The 16,315-nt window shown below is 42.8% G+C and overlaps 1 protein-coding gene across 2 annotated transcripts; it reads left to right on the top strand.

Annotated features, from left to right (window-relative positions):
- The first annotated feature begins 323 nt into the window (after positions 1-323).
- Positions 324-13,097, top strand: hnf4b (hepatic nuclear factor 4, beta). 2 transcript variants are annotated; one of them, XM_017478979.3, is made up of 11 exons: positions 324-480; positions 574-682; positions 3,029-3,206; positions 3,524-3,618; positions 6,331-6,434; positions 6,937-7,089; positions 8,662-8,749; positions 8,838-8,990; positions 9,622-9,858; positions 10,011-10,130; positions 12,036-13,097. In XM_017478979.3, exons 2-11 carry the CDS (start codon positions 640-642, stop codon positions 12,161-12,163), a joined length of 1,299 nt encoding a protein of 432 aa, XP_017334468.1. In that variant the 5' UTR covers positions 324-480; positions 574-639; the 3' UTR covers positions 12,164-13,097. The 2 variants fall into 2 exon arrangements, with proteins under 2 accessions (XP_017334468.1, XP_017334466.1); XM_017478977.3 differs by having other exon boundaries at positions 329-682.
- Positions 13,098-16,315: the final 3,218 nt, after the last annotated feature.

Genomic DNA, 16,315 nt, shown 5'->3' on the forward strand with positions numbered 1-16,315 from the left:
AACCCGGTGTAGTCTGTGTAATCTGGCTGACACACTGGCTAGGCCCTAGTGGCCATAACAGAAACTGCACTTTCAAAAAGCTTTTAGGTCTGTGGCTTGTAGATCTGACTCCAGTACCTTCAGATGTTACAACATGATACCAAAAGCTCTGCTTGTGTACATGTAAGTACTGAAAATGTGTTGTTGCGTCGTGAAACAGGGATGCCCATGTGACAGTTAGTTTTCCTGACTGAGTCATGTTTACCTGTGAGGGCCCTCCCCTTTATGATTCTCTGTCCACTGATAAGGGCGAACACAGAGACAAGCGCGAGTGCAATCTCGGCTTCTTCTTTCCTCACACGCTTCTGAACGGGACGGTTCCGTACGAAGTCAGAGAACACCCACGGCAATCGATCGGCAGTCTCCGAAGTGAGGAGAAGTAGGCCATGGTGGTGAACGTGAACTGAGACTGGAAAGACAGGAAAGACTCCTGATAGATCGGTGGGTTTTTTTTATGATTTGACCTTTAATCTCTCGAAGTAAAGAACTTAAAGTCGTCTTTCCGGTCTGATTTGGAATTACGGTACCATGAAGATCTCAGAAGGCGCGCTGGACTTGGGCTCAACGGATTACGCGGTGGCCCTGGATCCGACCTACACCATGCTGGAGTTCGACAGCCTCAGAGTTCTCCCAGTGGACTCAGGTTTGTGTTGCATGACCACGAGCACGCTTCACTGCGGGGTAAAGTGCACGAGGATCGCGTCGAACGATCGTACAACGGGAACGAAATGCTTCGGGTTTGTTCCGATACAGGAAAACGATCCCGATGATGCGGGATCACCGCGAAGCCGATCACATTCTCTATAACAGAATTCATTCATTCATTATTTCTCTTATAGCACTAACAACGTTTCCATTATTAAATATTCACACGTCGTACTTTTAGCCATTTATAGTTACATTTGGTGTTCTGGAACGTCTGCGAAACTGTTAGAAAGATGTCTGTTCTTGTTCATTTACGTGTATAAGCTGTAAACTGAATCAAATCATTCCCTCACCAGTCTCTCTTGAAGGTAATAAGAAAAAGGAAAAAAAAACTTTTTTCTCGGTACCAGAGCATAAATATCCATCAAATGTCCCACAACTTTCACTTGAATGAGATCTTGAAACAATATTCATATTTCTTATGTCGAGTAAGTATTATTTTCTTTCACTTTTTCCTCCTCTGGTTCCGGCTACGTCCTGCAGTTTACGGCTTCACCACAGCTCTAATCACTCTTGGCTGTCCGTGTTTTCTTACGGTATATAATCTTATCTTCTGCGATCGTTCGGAGATGCTGGAGTTTAGGGACGTGTGTTTATTGGTATCCTTTGAAATCAGACCAAGCTTGCTGCCATTTTAATCCGCGCTTGGCCCTGACGGCGGCAGAGCAATAACACACACAGCTCCAGAGTCACCGGTTCGATCCGGAGCTTGAGTTTCTGTCTGTGTGAAGTTTTGCATGTTCTCCCCGTCTGTGGTTATCTCCCGACCACCCAGACACAAGCCAGTAGGTGGATTGGTGATTCTAAATAAAATCCCACTTCACACCCAGTGTTCCCAGGATAGACTCCGGATCCACAGCGACCCTGATCAGGATGAAGCGCTTAGCGAAAATCAGTGAAAGCAGCTCCAGAGTCCTGGATCGATCCCGATCTTCAGGTTACAGTCTGGGTGGAGTTCCACATGTTCTCCACTCGCTATGTGGGTATCATCTGGGTTCTCCTGGGTTTCCTCCCATCTCCCAAAAACACACCAGTTTTGTGGACTAGTGAATCTGGTGTCAATTCTAGGGTATATCTTTGCCTCATTCCCATTATTCCCAGGATAGACTCCGGATCCACCATGAAGCAGTCACTGAAGATGAAGGAACGCTCTTAACTGAATCTAAGCTAGCGCAAAAGGGTCTCGATAATCTCACAGTCACTGGTCTAGCCCAGACACGACAGACCGCGATAATAAAATAGAGCTAGAATGCAAAATAAAGCACTAAATACCCCTGGTCCATGATCCTCCATGAAGCTGTAAGGGTTTCATTTTTATTAAGGAATACTCCCATGATGTATCTCCACCACCACATCTGGAACATCTGTAATAGAAAGTAAAAGGATAGCTGTTCAATTGTTTTAGTATATATATATATATTACGAGACCCTATAATGCAAACTCAAACCTCCAGCTGCTACTCTTGAACAATAAAAGTGTGAGGATGAGACGGACACGACAGAAAATCTCATCAAAGCTGGGTTTCGCTTTTCTTTTTTTTTTTTGAATCCAACTTTCCAACGTTGGAGCAATATAGTCTCTATAGTCACTTCTCTGAAGTTTTTGTCCTATCCATTCTCAGTCAGAGCCGGCATTGCTCACCTGGGAATTCTGGGAATTTTTTTTTTAAAACAGAACCACAAATTTCGCAATCTAACAGCGTAGTTTCAGTTACAGGCTTAGAGTTTCATTTATAAACACATTTGTAGAATTTGCGGGCACAAAAATATACAGGTTTCATAGCACAGATGTTCAACATCTGCCCTTAGATAAGTCCCGCCGGGATTTGGCGATTTTACGATCGCGGAGACGAACGTAAAATCGAGCAAATTCCGCGATATTCGCAGGAGCTTGCGATTTTTCAAAATTACCTCAGATTCGGACTGAGACTTTCGGCCCAAGCTGAACCCAAGCAGCCCGAGTCCACGAGTCCAACACGGACACAGCTAAAAGGTCTCGTTTGCCGACAAACATCACTGCGAAAGAGCGCGCGAAACAATTTCGAGTAGTTTTCCACACGCAAAAATCCACAGCAAAACCGAACGTTTTTGACCGCAACAGTCACGGAAAAAAAAAAAAAAAAAAACTCGGAAAAATCCCGTACGGAGTTTTAGACTCGTGTTACAAGTGAGTTTAGAGTAAACAAGGTTTCTATTCTTTTCTCATTCCAGGCTAAACGCAAAGGTAGGAGATTTCGCATGAAATAACATCGGAGTATAACTTTAAACTTATTTCACGTCACAGAGCCGCTGAGGCCTGAGCCGTCCCTCGTAGGCACAGCCGGACTGCCCCAAGCCGCTGTGATGCTGTGCTCCATCTGCGCAGATAAAGCAACCGGGAAACACTACGGTGCGTCCAGCTGCGACGGCTGCAAGGGCTTCTTCAGGAGGAGCGTGCGCAAGAACCACGCCTACACGTGCAGGTGAGAGTGAAGTGACGACGCCATCTTGGATTCCAAATCGAGATTTCATCTTTCTTATTCACGCAGTTATTTATATTAAAATAATCAACGAGAGAGTGGTGTGATGTCGCAGAGGGACTGTTGCCACCTGGACGTTGATTATTTTCCCACGAGAGCACGTCCTGGAGTGTTTTATCTTCTCTTAAACCACCGCAACTTGCTAACGATTCATTTTTAAAAAGCTATTAAAGCATTTTAATTTGAGATTTGAAAGAGCAGCTACAATGTGTGTGCGTGTGTGTGCGTGTGTGTGTGTGTGTGTGTGTGTGTGTGTGTAGGTTCAGTAGGCAGTGCGTGGTGGACAAGGACAAGAGGAACCAGTGTCGATACTGCAGACTACGGAAATGCTTCAGGGCTGGCATGAGGAAAGAAGGTGAGATTCCAAGCAATTATACGCTTGAGTGCAAAAGTTTACGCACCCTTAACGAAAAACGTGAAGAGACGTAATTAATCGCATCGGTGCGTTGAGTGTTACAGATGTTCCTACATTACCACCCGTAACATAAACGATCAAACAGCGTGTATAAGAAAATAATAGCAAAAAAAAAAATGATTTTTAATACTATTCATTTGTTATTGTTTTAATCTAAATGTTGTATAAGAACAATTTTGTGTTGAATTTGCACGACGTTTTTGGATTTTAGCTTCCATCGACGATAAGAACCGATATTTATCCTTTTGTACACGGTTTCATTGTTTTATAATAATAGATGAACATTTCACAACGCCCTTTTCACAGTTCCCGTATTCAAACGTGAAAATCGAAACAGATATCGAAACAGCTCTTCGAATGACAGTGAACTGCACCACATTTCTTCTCCTTGGGACACATTTATCTACAGCGGCAAAGTGGGAGCCAGACGGAAGCCGAGCAGGCTTTCGTGTGTCTTCCACTGAGGATAGGCTTCCATCTGAATGCTTTCCGAATGCACTGTGATGACGCTTTTATTTTTCATTCATTAATAAATGACTTCTTGGACCAGCGGACATCAAACAGATTTCAGATAAAAGCCATAACGAACTTTCCTTTACTCTCACTCTATCCGTCGTGACCCAGACGAGGACGGGTTCCCTTCTGAGTCCGGTTCCTCTCAAGCTTTCTTCCTCGTATCATCTCAGGGAGTTTTTTCCCTCACCGCCGTCGCCACCGTCTCGCTCGATGGGGATAAATCCACACACTTAAAACCACACTTAGAACCAGCAGACATCAAACGCAGTCCTACACTTTTGGAAAATGTAGAACCCTTAATGGTTGTCAACATTTAAAGGGTCTGTGTAGTGCTCACCTATCAAGCAGGGTTCCTTATTGAAGAACCTTATTGATTAGAACAGTGGTCACCAGCCCTCTCGCTCGAGATCTACCTTCCTGCAGATTTCATCTCCAACCAAAGTCCAACACACTTATTTTATCTGATTAAAAACTTCTTAAGGCAAAGAAATGAATTGAAAATAATAGAAACCTTTAACGAATCCTCTTTTTTCCCCCCCCCAAGAGTGCAGTGACGCAAACCTTAAATTAAAGCGTTACCAATGAATGAATGAATCGACTGATAAATAAACCGATAGATATGATTTATTTATTTCATTTGATTTATTTACTTTTGTAAGTCCTCTCAAGACTATGGCTCATGGCGTAGCTGTGTGTTACAGGGTCAGGGTGGAGTTTTAAGGAGGCGTGGAAAAGGCACGTCAAAGAATCGTCTTTTTTTCAACATGTCTCTGATCTGAGGAGAGAGAACCTGAAAGCGGAGTCTTATCTCCTTTCGGAGTTCCTGATAAGCGAGAGGGATAAACTAATCAGGACAAGAAGGAGTGCTGTGAATGGCTTTTTTTTTTTTTTTCACGTCAATAATTAACACGCCTGAGTATGGTCAAATATTTGCTAAGGATTATTTGGGGGCAAAACACGTTAAATAGATCAGACACGGCCTGGGACGTGATCGTGGTTAAGAAGAAGACTTACTGCGTATAACCGTATATATAAGCTACAGATTGATTCGTCTACTCTAGCCCTTGTTTTTTATTTCCGTGCATTCAGCCAGTGGAATGCAAGTTCGATCATAAGTCAGGGTGTAATGTCGGTCCTGAACCGTGCGCTGAACCACGCGTTTAAAACTATCGCGGTGTATAATAAAGCAATAAACCACAAGAGGCCGTGCATTACAGCGATTTTTTTTTTTTTTAGTTTTTTAACACAGGTAAAGGTGTTCTCAACGCAAAGCTGGGTGCGGCTTTGATAACATGATAAACATGATAAAGTTTGGAACACAATTAAAATAATATTAGTTAATATAGATATCTCCTGGGCCTTACTGTGCCAGATGCTCAGATGAAACGTGAGGAAGAGTTGGGAAAGGAGGTGGGTTAGTAAATGTCTGTGCGACAGACTGGATGAGCTTGTATACGCCACGGTTCATTGATTGAGGGTGGAGTCAACTTATCAGCTGAGTGTCAGCTGATACTGGTTAGCAACAGTGTTCCGCCTAAACTATGCTTAAACCTTATTTGATCACTCAAGGTATATTTCTGATGCATGGACATTACCCACTCCGTAATCCGCCTTTCAATTTCCCAATCTTTGTAATATATGTATCTTACAAGATAAATGATTCTGTACATCCCAGACACACTGTCTGCACTTACACTTCCCAGCTGACAAAAAAAAAAAAGGTCCCCAGTTCCCTAAATGGCCTCTACGAACGTCTATGGCTGTTTATAAGTGTGTGTTGCAGTTCCCACTTTTGACCACTAGGTGCAATAATGAGCTAAGCACGGGACGCAGTGCTGCTGCGAGTCAAAATGGAGTCCATTACATGATTTCTAGGAATGCTCAGGATTTCTAATGCTCATAAAAATGCCAAAAGGTGTGAGCAATGAACATGCAAATTAATTCATTTATTTTTTACAGAAATATGGCAGAATTGTTGTTTTATCTTGGAGTTAAGTAAAGAAGCAATGTTTAGGCCGGGCTACTGGAGTAAACTACCGAAAAAAACAAACCTTGTAAACGCTGAATAATAAGAAGTGTATTTTTGCTACAGTTATATATTGTCCATGGTCAAACAGAACACTTTCTTTACCTCAGCTGTACAGAACGAGCGAGACAGGATCAGCTGCCGTCGAGAAGCTCAGGGAGTCGGGACTCTGACCATCAACATCCTGTTGAAAGCAGAAGAGCGCACACATCAGGTAGGCATCATAACTACGAAAAAAAAAATCTAATCAATGACGAGGCTGTTGGGAAAGAGTAGAATATCCTGTACGAGCTCAGTGTGGAGCGGCCATTGACGCAATCCTCAGAGACGAGAAGATCGGTGGATCTGCTCGACGACTCGACTTGATCAGAGCCTGTTTAATTGAAGTGCATGAGCTCTTTTTTTTTTTTTTATGTGTGTAGTAACAACCAGGCTTCCACATGACGACACAAACGAGCACACAGAAAGAGCTAATTGCGTAATTGAGTAACGAGGCACAAAATGAGCGTGGGATATTTTCCATCGAGGGCTGTTTCACACGCGGCTTTCGTCTGAGAGCGACGGAGAATATTTTTAGACCGCACGGTCTAAAGTTCCACTCGAACCGCTCACTCTTATTAAACATCGTGTGATGCATCGCCGTCTCGTATTGTCTGTCTAAAGCATCGTTCCGCTCTTCAGCAACGGTAAGCTCACTGTTTTGGTTCTCTGTGCAGTTCTCTGCTCTGACACCACCCATGAGGGACGTCATCTCGAAGAAGATTGCTCGACCATCCGATGTTTGCGAATCCATAAAACAGCAGCTCCTCCTCCTGGTGGAATGGGCGAAATGCCTCCCCGAGTTCTGTGAGCTGCCGGTGGACGACAGGGTAGGCCATGTCTGTGTCTGTTACATCAGGTGCTTCATCTCATGCTGATTAATAAACCTTGACGTTTAGCGAAAAGCCTTTTTTTAAAGGTTAGTGGTTAGTGACACAAATCCGGCACCTTAAATGATTAAAGAAATAAACATATACGATTAAAGAAAAGGGGGATGAAAACACATAGATAGATAGATAGATAGATAGATAGATAGATAGATAGATAGATAGAGAAAATATTTACAATATTTATAGCATGTTGTGTTTATTTTGGATTTCGTGAATTGTACCTCACAGCATATGTTGCTCTAATTAGGCAGAAAATTTGACGACTAATGAACTTCCGATGAACTTTGCGAGACGTTGCGCAACATTTACTATTTATAGTTACCAGGTAGCTCTATATATATAGATAGATATATGATTTTCTTTAATATATTAGCAAACTTTAATTGGAGGAACATAGCTGTTGTGTAAGAGGAATAAAGCGCTTCGGAACGTGTTATTATAGGACAGTGGTCCTCAACCAGGGGGGCGCGGAGAGATCGGAAGGGGGGGGCGAATTGTTTTCAAGAAAAAGGGGAAGAAAACACAGACAGGGCATCATTTGGGTTCTCAGTATATTTTACTGCTTTTCAAATAGAATGTGCATGAATTAAAAAACCCGCATTCCCTCTCCCTCTGCATTTTCTTTTTCTGGGGAGAGGCGGAGCTTAGCCTGCCTTTTATCTAGCTGTCTGTGCAGACCCGTGTTGCCAACTTAGCCACTTTTCAGACCCCTTTAGGGCCTTTTTGCCAAAAAAAAAAAAAAAAAAAAAAGCACCTAGTGACAAATCTAGCGACTTTTTGGACAAACCTTAGCAACTTTCCAAATGTCACCAGTACTGTCCTGCAAGCACGAGGTCCCGCTTTCCCGCTGCACTCTCACCTCTCTCTGCATCTGCTCTGTTCAGTGAGGGGCCGAAAGCCGAAGATTTAACAATGTCACGGATAAGGAGACGCGCCCTTCCTCCCAATTTACATCGTTCACATGCAAATGTTTTTAGAATGCAAGACGAATGGAACGCATCATGTTTTACATGTAAAACAGTCCACTTTATTACTGCCTAGTTCTCTTGTTACAGTGTTCCGAAACATTTTTGACCATTCTTCTTCCATACCTGTCCTTTATATAGTTTTATAAAAGGCATAAAAGTTTTTTTTTTTTTTTAAATCATAAAAGTTATGCAAAGTAATTTAAAAAGTACAAAAACACAAAAGCAAAAAAAAATCTATCGATCGATCTATCTATCTATCTATCAAATGCAGATTATAGATTAGGTATATTAGATCTATATCTATATATTAGGTATATAGATTTGATAAAGAATAGATCATCATCATACTGTACCTGGCCTCCTCCGATATTGAGAACCTCTGTTATAGGAGAATGATCAGCTTCAGGGTGGTAACAGTAACTCCGCTTCATCACACCGTCCTGTCGTTGATTATTTTCCACCAAAAGTGACCCGTCTCACTTTGTCTTGTCTTTTATACGTGCATGTGCATGAATCGCGTCGTCTGTATTGTGTTTACGTGCAGGTCAGCTTGTTACGAGCTCACTCGGCTGAGCACCTCATCCTGGGCGTGGCTCGTCGTTCGCTACCCTACAACGATGTAATCCTGCTAGGTAATGTACAGCCCTGATTGTTACCTTAAAAGTGTTAGGTGTCTTCATGTGAGCGCTGATTACACTTATGATTCCCCCTCCCTCTCAGGAAACGACTTCATCGTCCCCGTGAACGGTCCAGAGCCGGAGATGTCCAAAGTGGCAGGACGTGTCTTAGAAGAGCTGGTCAGGCCTCTGAGAGAGCTGGACATAACCGACACGGAGTTCGCCTGTCTCAGAGCCATCGTCTTCTTCGCTCCGGGTCAGTCACGTGTCACAGACGTTTACCCATTACCTCACCTTGCCTCACCTCAACCCTTTTCCAAAACCGTCCCGCTCTGAAAGTTCTGGTTTCACGGTGTCTTACGGAAAACTATTAATAACATGGAAAGTTCTGGAATTTATTACCTGTTGGCCAGAGAGACTGATTATAGAATCAGAGCCAAAATGGCTGAAGAATGTCAGGTTCTGTGTGAGAGGAATTGCTTACACGAACACTTCACTCCACCTTCAATACATAAAAATAAACCCACCATAGTCAGGTTTTCCAGGGTTGCCATCTTTAACCCCCCACCCCCCACCCCAAAACCAAACAAAAAATCTTACATTAAATATAAGTCCGAACTTCTCTGTTGCGATCTACCAGAAGCATACAACAGGACGTGAGATATTTTATCCGATGTGAATCAGACGAAAAGCGCCGAGCATGACGTATTTTCACATCATTTGGGGTTATTCCGGTGTTGATATTATTTATTTATTTTTTTTCCAGATCTTTAAAGTGTTCAAAAGTACTGAATTTGATTCTAAAAGCTATCATCAACCTTACATGCTCCCAGAATCGTTCTGTATCATCGCTCCTACGATGGTTTTCTTTTCTTCGGCTCTTTCAGACTGCCCGGGGCTGGAGTGCGCTCAGGTGGTGCGCAGGCTGCGTTTCCAGGCCCACGTGTTGCTGGACGAGGCGACGTGCGAGCAGCGCGGCCGGTTTGGGGAACTGCTTCTCCTGCTGCCTCCACTGCAGAGCACTGCCTGGCAAATGGTGGAGCAGCTGCAGCTCGCCCGGCTCTTAGGAGAAGCCAACATGGACAGCCTGCTGCAGGAGATGCTGCTCGGAGAGTCAGCCACAGGTAACAGATGCTAGGCCAAAATCCCAAAAAGCCCAGGGTTAAAACTCCAAATGTTAAAGCCTGCAGAACCACGGTTCTTCTACTGAGAGCCTGGTGGAAGTGAAGATGTACAAAATGGATGATTTGTGTTTCACCTCATTGATCTTCCACAGGTTCAAACTCAGAAGTGCTCGGTTTCAGCCCTCATGTAGACCCGATTCTGCCACGGAACCTACACCCGGAACAAGTGGCACTGCCAAACTTCACCTCCGTCATCCTCCCTGTACCGTCCTGTGAGTCACTGCAAACTGCTAACTAAACTGAAATTCAAGCTGAAACCAACAGAATCGGGCTTAAGTACTACACACGGTATACACTCTTCAAAAAGAACAGGGTTCCTCAGGTGTTACCGTGACAGTAACAAAAGGAACGCTCTCTAAAAGTGATACCCATGGTGGCTCCCTTTATGGTTGTATGTAGAACCCTGCAAAGTGGAGGGGTTTTTTTTAATCAGGAAGAGTTAGAACCAATTTTCGGTAGGTAAAAACCCATCATTAGCCGACGAATCATTGAAGAACTTTACAGACCCCTTCAGGGTAGGTGTGCGATACAAACTCCTAATTATTGGTTATTATTTTCTTCTTAACACCAAGAACCTGTCAGTAGTTTAACATTTAGAAAAGAGTTTTAGAAACATGGGCTCTTTAGGGGTTCTATAAAGGTTCGAGGGAGAATTATGGGTACTATTTGGAATTCTTTCTGATAAAGAAATACAGTTGTAAAGTTCTGTGTATAGAACCTTTAATGATCCCCTCACGAGGATAACTGATAAACCCTTAAGAGTTCAAAATTTGTGTAGGGTTCTATCAAAAGGTTTTCCATGTAGAACCCTTTTAGAACACTAAGAACCCATAACCACCCATAATTGGTACTTGGTACAATCTTTTTTTTTTTAATGGGTTCTTCAAGGGTTCTTTAAGGGTTTGTTGAGTAATTAAGGGTTCTTAGAGTCCTAAATAGACTAAACAGACTCAACGTAGAACCCTTTCTGATTGTAGGGTTCTATATATAATCTGAACTAAATGACCCATCATGGTAAGAACCCATCATTTGGTTACAGTTTTCTTCTAGAACCTGTCAGATGTTTAAAATTGAACTGTTTTGGTATCTGATACACTCTTAGAAAAAAAAAATGGTTTGTTAAGTGTTCCTTAAGGGTTATTATGGGTTTTTAGCTTGTGTATAATTTGTGTACGGTTCTATCAAAGAGGGTTCCCTTTTTTAAAACCCTTTCAGGAGCCTGAGAACCAAGAACCACTTGTCTTAGGAACCTATTCTGACTGGGGACACACTGTTGAAGGGTTCTGGAGATTCTAAAATCTCCGACAGTTCTTCCAGAGGGATAACTGATGAACCCTTATGATTTCTAAATTTGTCTAAGGTTCTATCAGAAAGAGTTCCAAGCAGACCCCTTTTAGCAGAACCCTTCTTAATAATCATCTCTCAATCATCTTGTACTTGATACACCCAGAAAAAAAAAAAGATCTTCAAGAGTTCTTCAAGGGTTTGTTGAGTAATTAAGGGTTCTTAGCATTCTAAAATGGCTCTACTTGGAACCCTTTTTGATAGGGAGGCACGTTTATGGGTTTGTATCTAGAACTTTAACGGTTCCCCCAGAAGAAGGTTCTAAATTTGAGTAAGGTTCTAGAAAAAGGATTTCTATAGAGTTCTACATTAAATTTGAAGTGTTCCTCCAGAGAGGACAACTTAAGACCCCTTATGCATTCTAAATGTTCTAATGGTGTAAGGTTCTACGTACATAAAGAACCCTAATCCTTTTCTGCATCTTGTTAAATATGATGTTAGGCAGTGTTGCTGTACTATTTGAAAATACTGTAGGGTTCCTCAAGCGTTCTTGTGTTTATTTCTTTTTAACTTGAGTTCTAGCTGTTACAACAACTCTAACAGTTAAACACGCACACACGCACACACACACACACACACACACACACACACACACACACACACACACAGCAAGGCAGGATGTTGATGTCTGTCTTCTGTCATTAATACTTGTACCATTACAGCCAATGTTTCTGTTTCTGGGTTTTTATGTTGTTGTTTGTTTTGTTTTTTCTTTTTTGCTGAACATGGACAACGTTCTAAACTCACTCCTGCCTCTCTCTCCTCTTTGGCAGCGCTAGCTGGAGTTCCTCTGCTCGCCGTACAGCCTGGCGCTCAGCTCTACACACACACACCGACTGCAGAAATGACACTGGAGATAGACAGCTGTCTCACCAAGCCCGCAGTTCACACATGTCTTTGAGCAGACAGACACACACACTCACACACACACACACACTTCATAACACTGCCTTATCTAGACCTTCGCATACACACTCACACTGCTAATGTTTGCTAATGTCTATTTGCTAATGATATGTATATTCCCTCTTACACCAAGACCATGAAAAACACTCGTTTCTGATTAGCTGGCGTTCAGGGAGCGCACGACGTAGCCGAAAACACGCTCAACGGCAACGTCATTCTATACGATACAATAAATACGTACTAACACACGTTCCTGAATTTCGTCTGATACCAGATACATGACACCCAAAACAGGAAACTGATTTTGCCTGTCACGAACAAAATGCGGAGATGAAATAAGTTATCTCCAGCAGGGGGCGGTAAAAGTACTCGGAGCTCAGAGAACAAACAACGTAGCCAACGACCGACGTATTCAAATCTCAGTCAGCCCACTGGAGGACGTTGAGACGACATAATTTTTTTTTTAAATCGCTCTTCTTAAATGTTTTTTTTTTTGCTAGCATTAATGAGATCTTTATTGATTAATGAGTCTTTATTGGTCACAGCACAGTGAAATTCTGTTCTTTGCATACCCCAGTGTGTTAGGAAGGTGGGTTAGAGTGCAAGGTCAGCCATGATACAGTGCCCTTGGAGCAGAGAGGGTTAAGGGCCTTGCTCAAGGGCCCGACAGGGGCAGCCTGGCAGTGCTGGACCTTCCGATCAATAACCCAGAGCCTTAACCGCTAAGCCACCACTGTCCCCATCAGACAGATTGGAATAATTATCCGGTCGTGTGTTACCGGATAAACGGCGCCCCTAAAAATGTAGATTATATCGATTAGTCATGTGAGAAAAATTGCGTGAAGGAAATTTGAAGAAGAGTGTGGGGATGAAATAAATCATCGCCAGCAGGGGGAGCTGACGGGCCTGAATGGCACAACAACAACAAAACCGACATCTTCTGAATTAGCAAACGAGCTGCATGCAACACTGCTGAGTCGGAATTTACGCAATTGTTGGCAAGCCACTGAGGTATACGAGGAATAAAGCATGTCAGGATGTGTGCTGTTACAGGAAATGAATCAACGACAGCGTGGTGTGATGAAGCAGCGTTACTGTTACCACACCAAAGGTGATTTATTTCCTATAACAGCACACCCCGAAGTGTTTTCTTCCTCTTATACCACAGCAATTTACCAACGATTATGCAAAGCACGCAATTTGTGTCAGGTTTATGAGTTTTATTCCTTACAGACCACATTCCTCGTTGCGTGCCGTCGTTTCTACGGTGACGCGATCAGCTTATAATCACATTGGTTGCATTATTGTCCTAAAGTTGAATCCAAATCCAATCATTCTGTGCATGGTGAGTTCTCTCTGTTCCTGACTTTCTAATTTAGGGAATAGTGATATGGGACCTCTTCAGACACTTCACCTTTATATCATCTGGGTTTTAAAAAATAATAATATCAGGACACTGTATTAGGCATTATACTGTATATACACACGTACACGCGTACTGTACTGTAATTATTACGTTTTATTTGTTGAATAAAGTTGAAGAGTCTGTTTACAGTGTGGTTAAAAGGTTCCAGTTCTAAAATGAATCATTTATTCTACTGATATGAGAAAACTGTCCCCTGTCAGTCTCCCTGTATCCCTGTCTGTGTATCTGTCTCACTGTCTCTATCTGTCTGTCTCTGTGTCTGTAACTTCGTCTCTCTGAATGCCTCTCTGGCTGTCTCTTTGTCTGTAACTGCCTGTCTCCCATCTGTCTCCCTGTCTGTCTGTGTACCTGTGTCTCACTGTCTATAGCCCTCTCTCTCTCTCTCTCTCTCTCTCTCTCTCTCTCTCTCTCTCTCTTTCTCTCTTTCTCTCTCTCTCTCTTAGTCTGTCTCTCTGTCTTTTGGCCTCTCTTTCTCTTTCTCTCTCTCTTAATCTGTCTCTCCATCTATCGGCCTCTCTCACTCTCTCTCTCTCTCTCTCTCTCTCAGTCTGTCTCTCTGTCTATTGGCCTCTCTCACTCTGTCTCTCTCTCTCGGTCTGTTTCTCTGTCTATCTGCCTCCCCCCTCTCTGTCTTAGTCTCTCTCTCTCTCTCTCTCTCTCTAAGTCTGTCTCTCTGCTTCTCTCTTTCTCTCTCTCTCTCTCTTAGTCTGTCTCTCTATCTATTGGTCTCTCTCTCTCTCTCTCTCTCTCTCTCTCTCTCTCTCTCTGTCGCCCTTGCTCTCGCACTCGCTCTCTCTCCCTCTCTCTCTGCCTGTCTCTCAGTGTGCTACTCTGTCTGTAACTTCATCTCTCTCAGTCTGCCTGTCTGTCTGTCTGTCTATCTGTATCTGTCTGCCTCTCTGCCTGTCTCTCTGTCTGTGTCTGCCTGTCTCTCTTTGTATCTGTCCTCCTCTCTCTCTCTCTCTCTCTCTCTCTCTCTCTCTCTCTCTGTATCTGACTGTTTTTCCAACTGTGTCTATGCCTGTCTCTCTTCCTCTCTGTCTGTGTCTGTCTGTATGTGCATGTCTCTCTGTCCATCTCCTTCTCTCTCACTCTTTCTTTCTCTCTTACTCTTTCCGTCTGTTTCTCCCCCCAGTGTCAGCGTTGACCCCACACATTGTTCCACTTAGCCGAGTGAATGTAATAAAGTGTAAAAGCTGGTGAAATATTACCCGGTGATAAACACACAGCGGTAAATGATTGTGATGTTTGTCACGTTGGTGATGTGGCAGAACGACGGGTTCATGGTCCACACCGAGACAGATTTTTTTTTCCTCTGACATATCGCATCTTTATTAGCCATCAAAGTACTTTATAGGAGAAAATGTTATCAAGAATATGATAGCGTGCATTTCTGTAATCTCTCTTGCAGTGGTGCTGCAATCATGTGGAGAGGAAGCCGTTCCTTATCAAACATTCTTTAGCTTCTATCAAGGAGCATTTTACAAATGGACCTGCGTCATAAATAATATAAAAGTAAATAATAAATGATATTAACCCTATAGTGATATAAAAGATGGATGTGGTTCATGTCTACATTTTTTTTTTTTTTTTTAACTTAATAAGCAACTAGGCACCATTTTTTCCTGTTAAAGTATTTTCTATATTGGATGCGTTGCTAGTCAGTTACAGTAGATAAACAGCAGGGGGCGCCAAACACTCAACAAAAATCACATCCCTACTGTCTGCTGAAGTTTAGAGTCTCATTTCTACACGTGATCACATTTATATGAAATCTGATGGTGCTGTGTGTTGATTTACATTCATACATTTTGTTTATACATCTGTTCATGTTTCTGTGTGCAGTCTACAATTCTGAAATATTTTTCTGTTTAAGTCTTCTACTGACACAATTTCTCAGAGTGCACACAGTCTGTCTAGCTATCTGTCTCTCTCTCTCTCTCTCTCTCTCTCTCTTTCTGTCTCGGTATCTGTCTATTTGTTTTTGTTTATTTCTGTCTGCCTCTCTCTATCTCTCTTGCACGCTCTCTGTATTTCTATCAGTGGGTTTTAGGTTAGGGGTTAGGGGTTGGGGTTAGGAGTTTGGGGTAAGTTTGGGTGAGAGTTGGGGTAGGGGGTTAGGTTTAGGGGTTACGTTTATAGGTTGTGGTCAGGGGTTGGTAAAAGAGATAGGAGTTAATGGGTTAGGTTATGGGTAGGATTAGGACAGGGATAGGGTACAGGATTTGGGATAGGGGTTAGGGTTTGGGCCAGGGGTTCAGGTTAGAGTTTATGGTAAAGGGTTGGGATCGGGGTCAGGTTAGGGTTTTAGGTCTGTGGGTTAAGGGTTAGGGGTTAGGATTTTGGGTTAAGCTTAGGGTGAGGGTTGGGGTAGGGGGTTAGGTTTAGGGGTTACGTTTATAGGTTGTGGTCAGGGGTTGGTATAAGAGATAGGAGTTAATGGGTTAGGTTATGGGTAGGATTAGGACAGGGATAGGGGTTTGGGTTATGGGTTAGGAGTTGGGTTAGGCGATTACGGACCTCTGCAAATTCATATAAAAAATGACTATGTAAGTGCTATGATTGTGTCCAATAGGTTCATAGAAGGGTGGACAAGGGATTTGGAGTCAAAGTGCTTAAAAGATAAGTGCTATTTTCACTCTTCTTGCTATTACATCCATAAAGTGCGTGCTTGATTCTATTCTACTTGGTAAAAGATAAGTGCTTAATTCACCCGGATAT

Source organism: Ictalurus punctatus, chromosome 10, assembly GCF_001660625.3.
Source record: "Ictalurus punctatus breed USDA103 chromosome 10, Coco_2.0, whole genome shotgun sequence".
Classification (NCBI taxonomy): domain Eukaryota; kingdom Metazoa; phylum Chordata; class Actinopteri; order Siluriformes; family Ictaluridae; genus Ictalurus; species Ictalurus punctatus.